Consider the following 17,187-nt stretch of genomic DNA (forward strand, 5'->3'; position numbering starts at 1 on the left):
CATGAAACATGAGGAAACATTCCTACCTGACAGTTATCAAAATGAACAGCCACTACAAGGTTTCCACTATAGAGCTTATCTTGGAAGCTCTCTGGGATTACAGGCTCTTGTTCAGGTGGGTAAGTGTGCTTCAACCAGTCCATCCAGGAGAGACCCACAAGTGACTGAATCTTTTCCTCACTGATTCTCCTCATTTTAGCTCTGAAGTCGTTCACTTCAGGATCTTGTAAGGCATCGAACTCATGGAGACCTGAAAGAATTCAAGGAAGCAAAAGGATACATGGGGCCCACATATCCCATTCAAATCGTTATTGTCTTTAAGTTAAGGTGACATAGGTGGGTTCCTTGAGACATCCCATCCAAAATGGGTGCTCAAAGTTGAGTTGGGTTCTACATTGTCCTGTACATCAGTGGACTTCCAAAGTTCCTTACACAATTCCCATGCAACCTGACATGAGTGTTTATTTTAAACACTAAGAACCAGTGTATCTCTTAGTTACTATGAGGCAGAAAATCCAACCTTACCCTGATTTCAAGGTAGCTTGGAAAGTTTTAAGTCTCTCCTCACACGAGCAAATTAAAGAAAAGCACAATAGATGCATCATAAAGACCACAGAGCAGAAGTGCTTGCAAGCTATGGGGGTTTTTAATCCCCCAGAAAGATGACATCATCCTTTTTGTGTTTAAAAGTCAAAAAAGAAAATCATCTACTCAAATCAAAATGACATGACTGAAATTTCTACCAATACAAGACCAGTAAAGTTACTTTTCCAAAACATGTAATGAAAGAATACACAGGGCAGGTCCTGCCTGACCAACCTGGTGGCCTTCTACGATTGAGAGGCTACATCAGTGGACAAAGGAATGGCTGTGGATGTCACCTACGTGGACTTCTGTAAGGCCTTATAATGTCCTTCTCCCTAAATTGGAAAGAGATGTTTTTGATGGTGGACTGTTCAATGGGTGTGAAATTGGTTGGATGGTCACATCCAGAAGGTCATGGTCAACATCTCAGAGTCCCAATGGACATGAGTGACAAGCAGCGTCCCTCAGGGTGCATTGGGACCAGTATTATTTAATAGCTTCATTAATGACATAGACAGAGGGATTGGGGGCCCCCTCAGCAGATTTGCAGACAACACTAAGCTGAGTGGTGTGGTGACACACCCAAAGGATGGGATGTCATCCAGAGGGACCTGGACAAGCTCAAGAAGTGGGCACGTGGGAATCCCACTGAGGTTCAACAAGACCAAATGCAAGGTCCTGCACCTGGGTCGGGGCAACCTCCAGTATCACCACAGGCTGGAGGATGAGCAGATGGGCAGCAGCCCTGCCCAGAAGGATTTGGGGGGGCTGGTGGATGAGCTGGACATGACCTGGCCATGAGCACTCAGAGCCCAGAAAGCCAAACGTGTCCTGGGCCGCATCACAAACAGCGAGGGCAGGTGGGCAAGGGAGGGGATTCTGTCCCTCTGTTCTGCTCTGGTGAGATCCCATCTGCAGTGCTGCACCCAGCTCTGGGGTCCCAACATAAAGGGGGCAGGGACCTTCTGGAGAGAGCCCAGAGGAGGCCACAGAGAGGCTCAGAGGGCTAGAGCATCTCTGCAATAGAGACAGGCTGAGAGAGGTGGGGTTGTTCAGCCTGAAGAAAAACAAGCTCTAGGGAGTTTTTAAATTAAGAGGATAGGTTTAGATTAGATGTAAGGAAGAAATGTTTTACAAGGAGGGTGGTGAGGCACTGGCACCATTTGCCTAGAGAGGTGGTAGATGCCCCATCCTGGACATGTTCAAGGTCAGACTGGATGGGGCTTTGAGCAACCTGGTCTAGTTGAACATGTCCCAGCCCACGGCAGGGGGGGTGGAATGAGATGACCTTTAAAAGGTCCCTTTCAACCCAAACCATCCCATGTTTCTATGATACAATGGAAAGCTGTGACTTTTTGGTACTTCAGGATGTGTAGGGCCTGCAACTGTCTTTATCTTTACTCCTGAACTTTGAAGGACATTGTCCAAATCACACAAAGCACGAAGCACCTCTTGAGAATAAAGCACTAAGTTTAGAAGCTCAGACAGGAACACATTTTTTTCCCTGCTAAGGTACAGAACAGGGGCTGCATAAGGCAGGGTCTCACACAGCTCTAATAAGCCAAATATTCAATCACAGAATGTGAATCTCTCTGAATCTGTCAGAATCTGTCTGAATGGTTAAACTGACCAACTGTTCCCATTGTCAGCTCTAACAAATAGGCAGACAGTGTACTGCTGAAATCTAAACAAAACCTGCAGTCTTTATAAGAGACCTAACAATGGCTCATTGTTCTAAAACAAGAGAGATGACCTCATATGACCCTGTCAATCTTGATTGTATAACCAAGCAGAGTAGATTTAAAAGCTGAAAATTCTGAAATAACATCAAGAATAAGTTACTGTGAAACTTTTAAAAATAGCTTTTCATTGTTTGATGAAAATTAGTGTCACAATTGAGAGTAAAAACAAGAATCATTGCTAACCAACTCAGAAACCTCATATAATAAAATCATAATAATTTCTAGTTCCTTTTGAGTATCCAGTTTGCTGGTAGGTTATTTATGGTAACACTGTTCAAGGATTATGCTTTTCCTCACTTAGTAATAACAATAATATATATTTTCTCCTCATCTACAAAATAAAATTTGCTCTTGATTGATGTAGTAATACAATACAATGATGAAATGCAATACAGAAAGTAGCTTTAAACTGCTTTCATGTGTTTCATCTTGAGTATTTAAATTCTTTACAACTATATCAGTATTTGTTTGACAAAGGGAAATACTGGATTTTTAATACTTTTTTTAAAAAAAAACTACTCCTACTTCCCAATTAAGACCCTCATACACAACAAAGTTTAACCTCATTTCTAAAAGAAATCAAATGGAATTACCTTTGCCTATAAGGACACCTATTTTGGAATCCAACTTTTCTCCTGGATCACAGTTCCTTGTCACTAGTTTAAGGACAGGAAGAAAGGGTCTAACATCACAAAGCCTCCGTGTTTCATCCTCTAATTCTTCATGTACGGCAGTCTGATTCACACATGAGAACATGTAAGAGTCAATCTCCATGAGGAGATGAAAGAGTGGATAGGAATGTGCCTGCTTCCATAACAGCTGCAATGAAAATAAAGAAATAAATGAAAAAGCCACCAGAAAACAGGGACATATCTTAAGGCACTGAAGGTAACATTCATTTCCATTTATGTTCCCAAAAAATATAAAAGAAACATGTTTGCTAACTTGGAGAATTTTTATCACTATATATCATTATATGTTTACTTTGACTCACTTTCAGTCTCTATCTTGAGTGATTTCCAGGACAGACCTCTGCAGTTAGGATCAGCATTCCTTTTCTTTGGAAAACAGCTGAATATCAACAGTACCTGTTTATGGCATGTTAAGTTTCCATGTGCCACAAGCATTGAGAAAACCAGACAGCTTAGTTCAAGTCCCTTACTGCTGCTACTTACACATTTGTTTTTAAATTCTTTATCACTTGAAATCACTTATTATATTAGGTTAGTCTGTGCTGTAATTCATTCACTACTTAACTCCTCAGTAATTTTTCCAAATGTCCTCACATGGCCATTATCTGATCCAAAGGTCAGTAGATTGTTTTTTAGTATCTGTGGTCACTTCCTTACATTCTCCCCTTCCTTTGATTTGGATATTCCCTCACATTTTAAGTGATGATCCAATTTGTACAAAACCTTTAAGAAGTGGCAGTCATAGTTTTTAAAGCAATTCTCTTTGGTGTCAGTCAACAGAAGCAAGAGCCCAATCTGTGACTTCTGTACTAAAAATCTAATCAGACACACTAATCAGAGAAATGTTAGAACAGCAAACAATGGATTACTGATGTGTTAGAAAAAGGTTTAGAGCAGCAACAAAGTATTAATATAGAACTATTAGAATAATCTCTGCGGAACTGTAACTACCAGCAAGAAGCCACTTCCCACACCTTGCCATCTGCCCAAACCCAGGGCTACCCCCACAGACACACACTTCTTTATCAGTCAGTCTGCTGTGCACGTGCCTTCAGTACCTTATTTTTATGCCTGCTAAAATTCATTACTTGATTTGCCAGAGGGCATGTCAAAATCAGAAACAGCCTTCATTCCAAACATAAGTTAACTGCCCATTTGGTATTACCTGTTTAATCTGAGATATGGTAGCATCTCGAGGGACATCCAGGTTGATGTAGATTCCAGTGGGCAACAGGAAGTCCACAGATACTGAGCCATCAGCACCAATCTGTGAATCCACTGCCCAGATGTCAAGGCTGTCTGTCACGGCAGGAGGCATTATGGAATCTCAATAATATCATAACCACATGGCCTTAGGGGGAAAAAAAACCCTAAAATTCAGTATACTTAACCTTCTGTAATTAGACACACATTTTAAAGTCCTTGGAAAGTTTACATAAGCCTGCTTTGAGCAGCTCAGCTTACAACTCTGGGGTCTCAAATGCCAGTATGGCAAACACATAAGCATAGTTCTTACTCATTAATGTCATTTAATATAATAAAAGTATTTACCTGGCAAAGCACTATTGTTGAGATGTTTATATCATTAAAACTAAGTAATAAGAGAAAAAACTAATTAGAGGTTAGCGGCAACAAAGTTAGAAGTTAATTTCCAGTTTTCTCTAAACCTTTTCCAGTGTAAAACACAACCAAAGTAAACTTCTTGGATGAAGCATGGCAATATTTCATATGAAAACTCATTATCAGTTTCATTATTTTATTTTTTGCAAATTTCCTGTTAGTTGTCCACAAATGTGGCCAGTGACATATTGAACTTGAAAGTCTGTATTAATAGCAGGAAAAATTTCTTCACCTCTACTAGAAAGTGACATTTTCCTCTAAAGACACTTACCTCAATTTGTTTTCACCCTTAGAGAATGACCATCCTCTATGAACTCCACCCACTGCAGGGTAGGAGGAAACCCTGTCTGTGATCTCCTTCAGCTCACTACACTGGCTTCCTGACTGCTTGTCCTCTGTATTTCAGGACATTTTTATTTATTCTTAATGTTACCACCAGTTTTTCTAACCTTCCAAGTCATCTTTTTCATTACCACTCTCTAAAGCTGAGTTTTCCCTTCAGCCACAGCTCACGTAATCATGTACCTTCCTCCTCATCCAGACAATGCTCTTCAGCTGACAAAGGGATGGCATTGTAAAACACTATTGTAAAGCACTTTAGTAGACAAGTTACCCCTACATCTTCCAAATTATTGTTGGCCAGCGTGAGGTGTGGGAAATCACCATTTGTAACAGAGTATGTCAGAATGTGCAACTCCACTTACAGCTTTCCAATATTTTAATGGGGAATTCCCTTCCCTACAATGGATAATAGATGATGCCAGCAGCACAAAAATCAACTTGCCAGTTCAAAGCTGCCTCAGGTATTTGACAACACACTCCAGTCCCACCTCCAACTGCCACATAAATATACTGAATAACAAGACCCAAATCGTTCCAACACCTTTCCATTTGGCCTTAGCAAAGCTGTGAGGACCAGCACAAGCTGCCAATATATCTTGTAACTGCACTAATACGTGGATCACTTCATATTTTGTTTGTTCTAAATAAAAATATAGCAGTTTTCATTAATGTTAAATAAAACACCTCTAAATTTCAGAAAGCATAAATACATAAGGAAATGTATTTTTCTTTAATAGAAGCAACAATTAGGGAGCTCCTACCATCATCACTACCAAATAATAGTTTGACCACCATTCTGTCCATTTCTCCAAGAAAGTCTGCTACACTGACCAGATTGAATTAAAACAAAAAGAATAGGAGATGGGGGTGTGGTACAAGTAACAAATCAGATATGAAGGTATTTCATATGAATTACCACAGTTTACAAATCCATCCATTCATCGTTGGATGTGAGAAGTTTAGCATGGGGTGTGAGCTCTAAGCTGTCTAAAGGAAAGAAATAAAATGTTACCCCATCATTACACCCAGCACAGACTAGATTAGTGGAATAACACAACATCTACCCAAAAAACTACTCTAGACAAAATGTGTAATTCCTCATCACCAATCAGTATATTTTCAATGAGCTACTATTTTAATGGGATACTATTCATTTTCCTCCATCCAGTTACTTGTACCCATAAAATCCTGGTTGCAACTCTGTTGTAACTGAAATTAGTAATCAGCAAAAAATAATAATACTATACATTTTTCATACTTGGATGCATACATGTTTTCAGTTATTTTGTGTGGTCATGAAGGTAAAATAAAGAGGTATTTCCATTAGAAAGCATTACTTGGACAGGTACAGCAGCAAGGAAATCTGTTTTATGTAGTTATTTTGTATACAGTTCATTCCTGCTTTAATTCAGCATATCTTTTCTATTTTCATCCTCTTTCAGATGCTTTTCATAGTTGCAGTTGTTGAAACCACTTTAGTGCATCAATAAGAGTTTAAAATATTCAAAGAAACGAGACTTAAAAATGCTGCTCCAGACACCACAACAACAGAGAGTCATAAAGTTCTTGTAAGATACTTGTTTATAACTATAGATTTCCAACACAGACACCAGAATCTTTTAAAATTCCATTTGCATTTTCAATTAAAAAGGGAAGAGAAGCCATTTCGCCAATCTGAGCATGCTGAGAAGCTATTCTTGCTTTCAGGCACTTACTTAATATTTCCTTCCTCAAGGAAGCAGGTCAGCATGTTTTGCAGCCAGCACCCTGTTTCTGCCCCAAGAGCTGACATCACAGGGGCCAAGATAGAACCAGTTTTTATCCTGAGAAACACAAGATTGCCAACCCACAGCAGCTCTGGAGATGAGTCACGGCCCCAAACTGTGACATGTGTGGTGGCACTGGTGACTAACTAACAATATCACATCTAGGAACTGAAACAAAGGCAAAAAGCCATCTGGATTGGGAGCAACAACACCAGAGACGTTTTAAACAACTTCCAGCTAAAGGAAAAAAAACAACAATTAAAATAATAATAAAGAGCTATTTCAGGCTGTTAACCTCAGCTATTCCTGCCCACTGTCACAGTAACAGCAACTTCACATACAAAAGAAGGAAGTAATTAAACCAGCACTTAACCTTGGTTAGTCAAATGCCTAATCAATGACTTTGAATTTCACAGGAGCAAAGCCCAGTACAAAATGCTTTTCTAAGTTACAGGTAGTACTGACAGACAGCATTCAAACCTTCCCATGTAAAGTGTAAATTTTCTCTAAGCTTTAACCTGAAAATTTCAGATTCATATATATGTGTGTGCCCACACACTCACTCTCTTAATCAATTTGTATTTTAATATACCAGCAGTTCTGCCAGAGCTGCTTATACTAATGAAAAGAAGTCGAACACAGATGAATAAAACATCTGCAGAACAAGAAATTTTAACACTCATCTTGGTATTTATTTACATAATATACACAAAGAAGAAGCCCTAGAACAAGATTTCTCAATTGGGTGCTGCTGTTTTGGTTTTTAAAGGACTTGCCATCTCTAGGCAGACAAAAGAATTTGCTCTGGTGCTAATAGCCTTATTCCTGAAGCCAAAAGACCTTACAGATTTCTCCTCGATTCCCAACAAAAGTACATCTCATCATTTAACCAACAAGACCACTGGGAAGGGAAAAAAGGAAAAAACAAAGACAAAAAAGGGCTACCAGAAGCAGGCTGCTTCTTCCTTGATTTCTAAAATAGTTTTAAGAAAGATGACAGTCAAAAGTAAGTAGCACATATTTTTATGTGAATTGCAGCCACTCATGTTTTCCCCCTAACCAAAACAGAATTAGAATCATACATCCTGGGCTATACAGAGTAGGTACAAAACTAGTTTGGAAAAAAAAATGTAAGCAACACTTCAAGCAAGTGTTGGCCACCAGCAGAACCACTGGAACAAAACCCAGGCATTCAGAACATTCCCAGGAGTTACAGGCTTATTCTTTAGACTAAAGGATCAGTAGGATTTCAGAAGCTGTGGTTACAAACTGGGCTGTGTTCTCTTACTAAACCACCCACCCATTTTCCTGAGGGCAGGCAAGACTATCTTGTGTCAAGCTCAAATCCATCGTGACTACTTCAGGACATCACTGAGAGCCCAGGACCACCCAGCTGCAAAGGCTTCACACCACTGTGCAAGAGCTGGTGAAATCAGTTTTACCCCTGTTGGGTAGTTAACTGGCATACGTACAGGAATTAAATCCAGGAGGTGCAAAGATCGGACGTAAAACAGCACCAACCAAGAAGATACAAAGGGCAAGCATGAGAGAGAGTTTGTAAGGTTATCCTGAAATTAAGAGCTGCCCAAGAACATGCTCAGAGACAGCCTGTCTGGAGCACTGCAAAAACTGAGACATGGAGTAACAATGCAATGAACTCTCCTTTGAAAACAATTGATCATATCAGCAAAAGACTTAGACATTAAAAAAATACCAAATCCACTTGAATTGTCATCAACACTAAGCATTTATCTGCGTCAGATAAGTTCTTCTAAAACCAACTTTTTGAAGAATACAGCAATTATGAAAATTCATGCTGTCATTAAATCCTTTACTAGTGAACTCACCACAAATCCCCTATCACTCATCCTTTGAGGTCTGTTTCTGTTGTTAAAAGAACATCTACATAAAATCCAATGCAACATTCAATGTTTTATCTTGAACTATGGTCCAGAAGAATACTAATAAAACACAAGTAAAAGTAGCTGCAAAGAAGGTGATAATAATAAATACACATATAATGCAGTGTTAGAGGAAAATTTTGATGCCCTGTTATCTCTCACTGCATTTATTCTCTTGAGCACAAAGAAAATCTCATCTTTGGAAAAGTCTTGAGAAGAACTATCTTACATCTGAAATGATGTCACCCACCCCTGAAATGTGGTCAGAGTTCTCTTGGGATGAAATCAGTGTGCTGTCCTCCCAAACAGATGGCAAAAAGCTGGAGGGGAGGGTTATTTATCTATTAAAAAGTAATTTTCCTTAAGAAATAAGTTTCTTTTACACCACCTCTTCTAAACACAGGTGCATTTTAAGGGCACAAATATCTACAGCTCATCAAGTTAAATATAAAACTGGATTTACTTTTTTTTTCACTAAACCATGAATATTTACATGAAGGATATATCAGAAGCTAACTTGTTTTGGATATGCAAAAACTAAGGGCACTGTGCTTATCCAGATTTTTGCTTTATGTAATAAGTTGTTACAACTGTTGAGCACCACATCCAAGACAACCATCACTGTGATCAATACAGCTCTTTATCTACTGCTTGCTCTGTCATGTGGCAGTCAAGGGGCTAAAAAAAATAAAAAGTCTTGCAGTAGTGAAAAGGGCCACCCCATTCAGACACACAAGAACAGTGTTTAAACAGTATCTTACTGTCCAGAACAGACAAGATGACAATCTGACCACAGTCATTTTCTAGGAAACAGCAGCAGCATATCACGTAGTCTAAGTAGGAGAAACACTAAGCACTTACACAACACAATTATTGTAATAGTTTTTCTAGCTACGTAAACATATAGTACTATAAAAAGATGAGCAAGCTATAAATGAAATATTTGAGAACAAGGGAAAAAAACCTCGTAGAAAGATGGAAAAGGAGTCTGAACATGCAAGAAGACTTATGTCCTTTGAAACTTAGAAGGCCTTTAGAAAAAAGTTTTAAAAAAACATTGAAAAAGTCTGATTTCTTCTGAAGACATTTAAGACAAATATATGCATTAGATAAGTGCCAGTTGATGGCTCTGTAGAACTACATCCTCTTCTGTTCCTCAGTCTGTACCAGATTCCCAGGAGCTGTTCCACAGCCCAGGGCAGTGTTCAAGAGCTGCCCGGGACTGCCACAGGCTGTGACAGGGGCACTTCAGGCACCAGCTCAGCCCTCTCCGCTCATCAGTCCTGTTCCATCTCCTCATTGCTCCTGTTCCATCCCCTCATCAGTCCTGTTCCATCTCCTCATCAGTCCTGTTCCATCCCCTCATCAGTCCTGTTCCATCTCCTCATTAGCCCTGTTCACCCTCTGGCAACAGGCACAGGGTGACATCAGGGTTAACGAGGAATTACAGCCGGTTTGGTTTAAAGGTTTAGTGCGACAAGAGCAAGCACCACCTATGCCAAGCAGTGCATGTGCTACTAAGAACTATATTTTCTATTCATCCCTCCCAGGTCACGTAGGACCAGTAGTGACCCTCTTAAAACCAGCACCCAATGCACTGACAACTCAAATGTGTGCCATTGCTGACCATGGAAACCACTGCAGACCATGCCATGGGAATTCTTATTTAGCCCTAAAGAGTGAACCCACTTAAGGTTCCAGCCTTCTACAGTTGCATAGGTGAATTTCCATCCAAACTGCTTCCAAATCTAAAAACAAAATACAACCAACTTGATGATAAATACAAATGCCTAAATCAGCTCTTTCCACTTCACGAATGTCATGGGTATCTATCTACAATAGCAAAGATTTTAAGAATTCAAGACATCTACAAAGTAGCCTGGAAAGTTATTTTTAAAGATCATGTGGTACTATAAATATTTCCCAGCAGTTTAGTTCAACTGCCACATGAGCTGGCCCTATGGAATGGAAAATTAAATGTCCGTTTAGTCAGGGTTCCTCCAGAAATCAGAACAAAAATATCACCATTTAGTTTTCTAAAAATATCTATGTATAGAAAACATAAAAGGCCTTTTTCAAAGGCCACATTCCCTCACAGTGCTCACAGTGGTACCAAGAGTGGTCTCTCAGCCATCAAGTCCAGATTCTCTCATTCTCCTCATGAAATACAGCTAATTTTCCACAAACAAAGATAATTTCATTAGCGTTTTTTATCTCAGATCCCCGATTATCTTGCCTGTTCATCTCCTGTAGCTTTATTCCTCTGGTGAACCCATACCATTATGCACCAAGTTTTAAAAACTGAAGTCAGGATTTCAAACCCACAATGAATGCAGGTTTTGCTCCGATATTAATGGATCTAAATAAAAGTGGCCCAGTTTTCAAGAAATGCTGAGCACCTGAATTTGTAATTGACTTACACAGGACTTAGAGATATGAAAAAAATACAGACATGTTAGCTGGTTTCAAACTAAAATTTAATTTAATTTTAAGTAACTTCATTTGAACAGATGGTTAGGTTAGATTAACTCTAGTCTTCCCTTTTTACAAAAATTATCCTACAATTCAATGAAAGCATAGTTTTAAAACTAGCTGTGAATGAGATTGTCTTCAGATTTTTTTTTTTCCTGGAAAACAAGTCTACATGTAGAGAACAACACTACTAAAATGGTATTCCAGACTCAGAAGACTTACAGATTTGGCTTGAACAATGAGGATAGAAGGAAAATCTTACTTCCTGTTACTTTATACGCAGGCAAATACATACATTTGCTGTTCCCTTCAAAGAATATTCATGATGAACTGAATAAGTGAATAAAACTTAAGTCCCAGACTTCTGATAGATTTCTGACAATTCACAGGCAGCACATAATTCATAATGAACACAAAACAGTAACGTATCAGCTTCTCACAGCTAATTCACAGCCAACCTCCACTCTACCTTGAAATTATTGCATAGATACATTAAATATAAATAAAGAGTTTCAGGCCATCCTTTTGAATTGTGCAAGTGAGTTGTAGGGAGAAGAAAAACTCCTTTCACGTTTCAATATTACTGTGTGAAATTGTCTTAAGAAGCATCCAGTCACTCGATCACATTGAAGCTGGGGACACTATGAGAAAACATTCCCTTTCAGCTCGCTGGAATGCAGTTCTGCATGATTGAGAAGGGAGGGAATATAAAGGAATGGAAGAAAACAGCAGATTAGAAAGCACTGTCATATGAGTAACAGTTCATTTGACACCTTGACCAACAGAGTCAGGGGGACAAGAAGGAAAAAAGCTCAAAGGAAAAAAAGCCCAGGCCAATTATTCAGTATTCTATGTCAACTGGGCTGTGAGAAAACATCTGGTAGATTCACCTTTAGAAGCATTTCTAAACAGCTCTCTTAGATATTTTGGAAAATTTTCAATAGCAGCAGGCAGAGTGGGCCCTGACATGAGGGGCAATGCATTCAGTATAGCACACTCCAGGACAGACAGGTGAGACTAAAGATTCAGGCAAAGATTAGAGCTGGTGAGTTCACAACTTGGATAACTCCCTTTGGCACTGCAGAGCACTGTAGATACTTTATGGACCAGAGGGAGGCTAGCATGAAATGTTAGGGCATGTTGAGTTCCAAGAATAGACTAAACATTTAAATGATGGCATGCTCACATGGATATTTTAAACAAACAAACAAAACCAAGCTTAACAAAAAAGGTGAATGGAGGGGGCATAAGGGAAGAAGGAGAACTGGACGGTGAGACTGAATGGGAAAGGAGGAGACAGAGGTGACCCATAGCCCAGATTAAAGATGTCAGTTTAACACAGGCAAATCAGGCTGTTTTCATAAAGCTGCACCAGTGCTTGTGCCAGCACGGCGAGGGTGCAGAGAGAAACAAGAGCCGTGGTAGAGTGGCAGTTTCTCGCAGCCTCAGGGCTGGCTGGCCACTTGACAGCTCTTAACATCATTTCAAAAAATGTAGGCAAAACTACAGCCTAAAGGCCTGGCTTTCTAACAGTCCAAGCTATTATTAGAACTATCATGCAATGTCTCTGTCATAAATCTGAAAAGATGCATTAATAATCTGTACTTTTATTGATTTATTGTACTAAGTAAACTGTAGGTGCCCTGTCCCCCCATTGTTAAACGAGAATTGTACCAGACTTCTTAATAGTCTGACAACAAAACTAGGAAATAATAAACCAGTATTAGTTCTGCTCTCTGGTATTTCCTTGCCTGTTCTACCACTCAAAAAAAATTTTTTTTCCACTGTAAACACAAAGGAAACATTCCACTTATAAGATATTTAAATATATAAATAGTTACTATATAAATAAATGTTATAAATATAAATTTTGCTATATATATTATATATAATTTTAATTTAATAACTATATAATTTTATATAGTTACTATATAAATAAATAAATGTAAATTCCTCTCTTTTGGAATTGTACAAATGGACCTAGAACATCAAACCTCACCAGCAGCCAACTGTTTCCTTCAGCTATTAAGATGTTACATCTAGATGACATTCTACTATAAGGAAAAAAAGTTAAAACAGAAACTAAGGTTTTCCTGTAAGTAGATACCCCTTCACACAGGGACTAAAAAATTCACCTTTTAATTATTTCTGGTATTTTGATCAAAACCTCTAAGAAAGAGGGTTATTCTCCAGCAGACAGATTGCATGCATCTACAGAGAGAGGTGAACCAATTAAAACCAGTTGAATATTAATGAGGAGTGACATTTTCACCTACAAGGAGGCCACACAGACCAAAACACAGAGCTATCACACAAGCAGACTGTGCTTAAGTCTCATACAGAGATGCCATGGATCCTACAAGGTAGAAAGATGCCCTTTAATGGAAAAAAATATAAATTTTACATGCTTCATCAGGCCAGACATTCTTCCTGATGGGGTCTATTTCTTACATAATCTGGTCTGGATTTTTGCAGTTATTTTGCTTCCAACACCAGCTTCAACACCCCTATCACACAGATTCAGAGGTGGCTGTTCACAGCCATTTGTTACATGGACAGGACTGCTCAATGCTGACCAAGCACTGAAGGAAATCAAACAATTCAACGCTAATGCAAATATTTAGATGTATTTTATGCACCTTTTTCATGACACTCATTTATGAAGACAAGTTGAAATACAATGCCATTTGGTAGAAAAACACAATCCTAAAAATCCCACACAATTGACTCTGTTGTCATGAAGTTAAAGGTAACAAAGACAAAAGTAGCCCTGGCCATTCAGCATAAGGACAAAAATATTCAAGATGATGTAGGAATTACAGACTATTTAGCCCGAAAAGGACCTCTGGGAGTCAGCTGGTCCCAAGATTAGGTCCAACACTGAAGTTAAAGCATGTTTCTTAGGAGTGTGCACACAATTTTGCAAGTCTCCGTGGATGGAGGCTCCACAGTATCCCAGAAATGCAGCTACCCTTGGAGCCTTCAGCATCCCTTGAGCAGTCAGTCCTTGGCTGACTGCTCCTGGGGTTACTTTTCTCCAGCTGTGAGATTCAGCATCTGCTTCTAAGACTTCATGAGAACTCCACCTGGCTTTTTAACTGTGAACAGAGATTCACAGTTTGCTACTGTGATTCACAAAATTTGCTACTCAAACTTTATTTTAATGCTCTTAGTACTTTAATTAAAAAATTCCAATTGCAAAATACCTTGTGAGGATTGAAATGCACACAAATACACACAAATGTCCAACTAAGCAACAAAAAAAAAAGGGTTCTGAAACATTTCCCCAAAAAGGAAAAATCAGAATCAATTTTAAGTTGTAACAATGGAATTCTCCGAGTCTCTTAAAAAAAAGAGGGGGGAAGGAAGAAACACAAGTTTACTGATTACTGAACACCTGAGCAAGTTTTGTGTCTGGTATAAGCCTAAATCCAATGATTTAAAATTACTAAAGCTGTCTCCAGTGGACATTCTTGATTTTATTTGTTTGGAGAGCTCAGTTTCAACTTTATTGTCTATCTGTTTTGGTAACTTGATTACCAAAGTCAAGAATTAACTTGTCAAACTAAGTGTGCAGGCAGCAAATAGGTTGGTTTGTTTGTATTGGGACATTGTGAACAGGTGCCTGTATTTCTACTGTGTAGTCTAGTAAGGCAGTAAAAGACAAATAACTCCACATAATACAGCTCCTGAGAACTTCAGGGGTCATAATTCAGAATCAGGTGCTACAAGAATGTTGCACATGAGTATTTATCAGTCACTTGACATATGGCCTAGATCAGAAACTGATGCAAATTTAAATATGCTGACTAAAAACTGTAGAATTTCTTTTAAGTACTTAGAGAAAGGGAACTAACACACATCAACTTCTTTAAATCCACATTTAATTGAAAATTTTATAGTGATTTTTTTAAGAGAGGAAATCAATCAATCCAAACATGTTATTCTGCCAGTTAAAAACACTTTGTTAAAAACGCCAAGTATGAAAAGCTTTTCTTGTCTGATTAGGTTCCACAGAGGTTTTTCTACCAAATTATGACACCCTATACACATCCGTGTTTAAAGAAGAAGCTAAGAGGGGTCATTTCCTCTTGGTAATAAAGCAATATGCCAAAATATACTTCTTGTAAATTAAAAACACTTCTCACCCCCTTCATTTCTAATGGCCAGATATTTTTCATTCCCAACCAGGCATTCAAGAGTATTTCGAGTGACTCCTTGTTGGGGTTTTAGTTTAGTCCTAGTTTTTTTTTCTGTTAAAGGAATTTTTTCCCATAGCATGTTGCTAGGAGATAAATGGCCATACTTGAGAGGAGATAGCCATACTTAAGAAAAGACAAAAGGGCCCGGCCAGGCTTTTTGTTTTCACCTGGCGGGCAGTTCAGTTCGCTCTCAGCGTCTGGAGGGAGAAGCCGCGGAGAGAGGAGCTGCTGGTTCCCGTTTTCGGCGTCTTTCCTTTCTGCTGGGAACAACACCGGGGATCCCAGGGCTGCTTTCCCTGCCCTGCTGGAGGCTGGGGCTGTGGCCGCCCACCCCGCTGCTGCTTCGAGCCTTCGCTGCGCTGTAGCCGTGCTTGCCCTGCCTGCCTGGAGCCCCGGGGGGTTCCCCTTTTGGATACATCTCGTCTGCCACCCGGGATTTGTGTTTGTGCCTGCCGCTCCAGCCTACCAGTCCAGCCTGCTGTTTCCGAGACTCCGGGACCAGCTGCCCACCGGTTTGTGAAGCTCCTTTGTTCCACCCTTCCCCGGGATCCCAGGGCATCAGAGCAGCCGCGTGTTCCCCGAGCTCGCTCCGGAGCGCCCCCTGCAGCCGCGGGGGAACCATCGCACCTGCCCTGCTCACCGGGAGCCGCCAGCGATCCCTGTCGGCTGCAAGCGGAACTGCACCCGAGGGGAAATAGCCTGACAGCCGAGAAGGCTGGGACTGGGTTTGTGTTTGCTGTTACTGCCATAGTTGTTGTTGTTTTGTTTGACTAGTTATATATATATATATATATATATATATATATATAGTAAAGAACTGTTATTCCTATTTTCCCACATCTTTGCCTAAAGACCCTTGATTTCAAAATTATAATAACTCAGAGGGAAAGGGGTTACATCTGCCACTCCAAGGGAGGCTTCTGCCTTCCTTAGCAGACACCTGTCTTTCAAACCGAGACAGATCTTGGCGCCCAACGTGGGGCCTGAGGGCATTAAGAGAGAGAGGTGAAAAAGGAATAACAGTTCCTGGATAACTTAATTCGGTGTGTTGGATATAGGAACCTTGGTAGGCAGCACTATGTGGTCTACTTTGCCCTGGTTCGGGTGGCATGTGGCCGTGGCTATATTCTTCCCCTTTGCAGCTCCCTACTTGAATATGGGTCCTCTCACTAAGGCTACCATTGCTGTTATCCAGCTTGTGCTGTGGGTCGAGAAGGTGAGGAATTCATGGGTTTTTAACTTCCTCCGGAATGTGGGCACGTGGATAAATGGCTATCACACACTGAGCGCATGTTTTTGGGGTTATGTTAACAATGGTACCTTCTGTGAGGAAATGACACCAGGGGAAGTTTTCCCCCAACCCCTCAACCAGTTATTTGGACCCACCCCATCAATTTTTGAAGGGTTTAGATTCCTTCTGAATACTAACCACCTGCTGCTGGTAGGCCTACTCTATTTAGCATTCAAGGATAAGTTGAGATTGGCTTGGATAACTACCCAGACACCAGCCCCAGAGACTAGAGATCCTGCCCCAGAGCCTGACCCTGCCCCAGAACCTGACATGGCCCCAGAGAGTAGAGTTCCTACCACAGAGCCTGATCCTGCCCCGGAACCTGACACGGCCCCAGACACTAGAGATCCTACCCCAGAGCCTGATTCAGCCCCAGAGCCTGACACAGCCCCAGACACTAGAGACCCTGCCCCACAGCCAGATACCGCCCAACAGCCCACCTCAGAAATGGACTACCCGAAATGGGTGGGGGTACTGGCGAAAGGGATGCAGGAGATGCGCCAGGAGATGGGCCAGGTGCACCAGGGGATATGCCAATTGCTAAGGGAATACACCTCCTCAGCTAGTGAAAAAA

General features: G+C 40.3%; 1 protein-coding gene across 5 annotated transcripts in view; it reads right to left on the reverse strand.

The window, feature by feature from the left end:
- PIK3CB (phosphatidylinositol-4,5-bisphosphate 3-kinase catalytic subunit beta) overlaps positions 1-17,187 on the reverse strand; it is a 106,751-nt gene that overhangs the window by 32,710 nt on the left and 56,854 nt on the right. For 4 of the 5 annotated variants that reach the window (XM_069024962.1, XM_069024964.1, XM_069024961.1 and 1 more), the window contains 3 exons: positions 4,185-4,370; positions 2,921-3,146; positions 27-250 (listed from right to left, as the gene is read on the reverse strand). In XM_069024962.1, the coding sequence (XP_068881063.1) occupies positions 27-250; positions 2,921-3,146; positions 4,185-4,337 (603 nt within the window). In that variant the 5' untranslated portion in view covers positions 4,338-4,370. Of the gene's footprint in view, positions 1-26; positions 251-2,920; positions 3,147-3,321; positions 3,416-4,184; positions 4,371-17,187 lie in introns of those variants that run through there. The other variant, XM_069024965.1, reaches the window with a different exon arrangement.

The sequence above is a fragment of the Aphelocoma coerulescens genome, chromosome 9 (assembly GCF_041296385.1).
Source record: "Aphelocoma coerulescens isolate FSJ_1873_10779 chromosome 9, UR_Acoe_1.0, whole genome shotgun sequence".
NCBI lineage: Eukaryota > Metazoa > Chordata > Aves > Passeriformes > Corvidae > Aphelocoma > Aphelocoma coerulescens.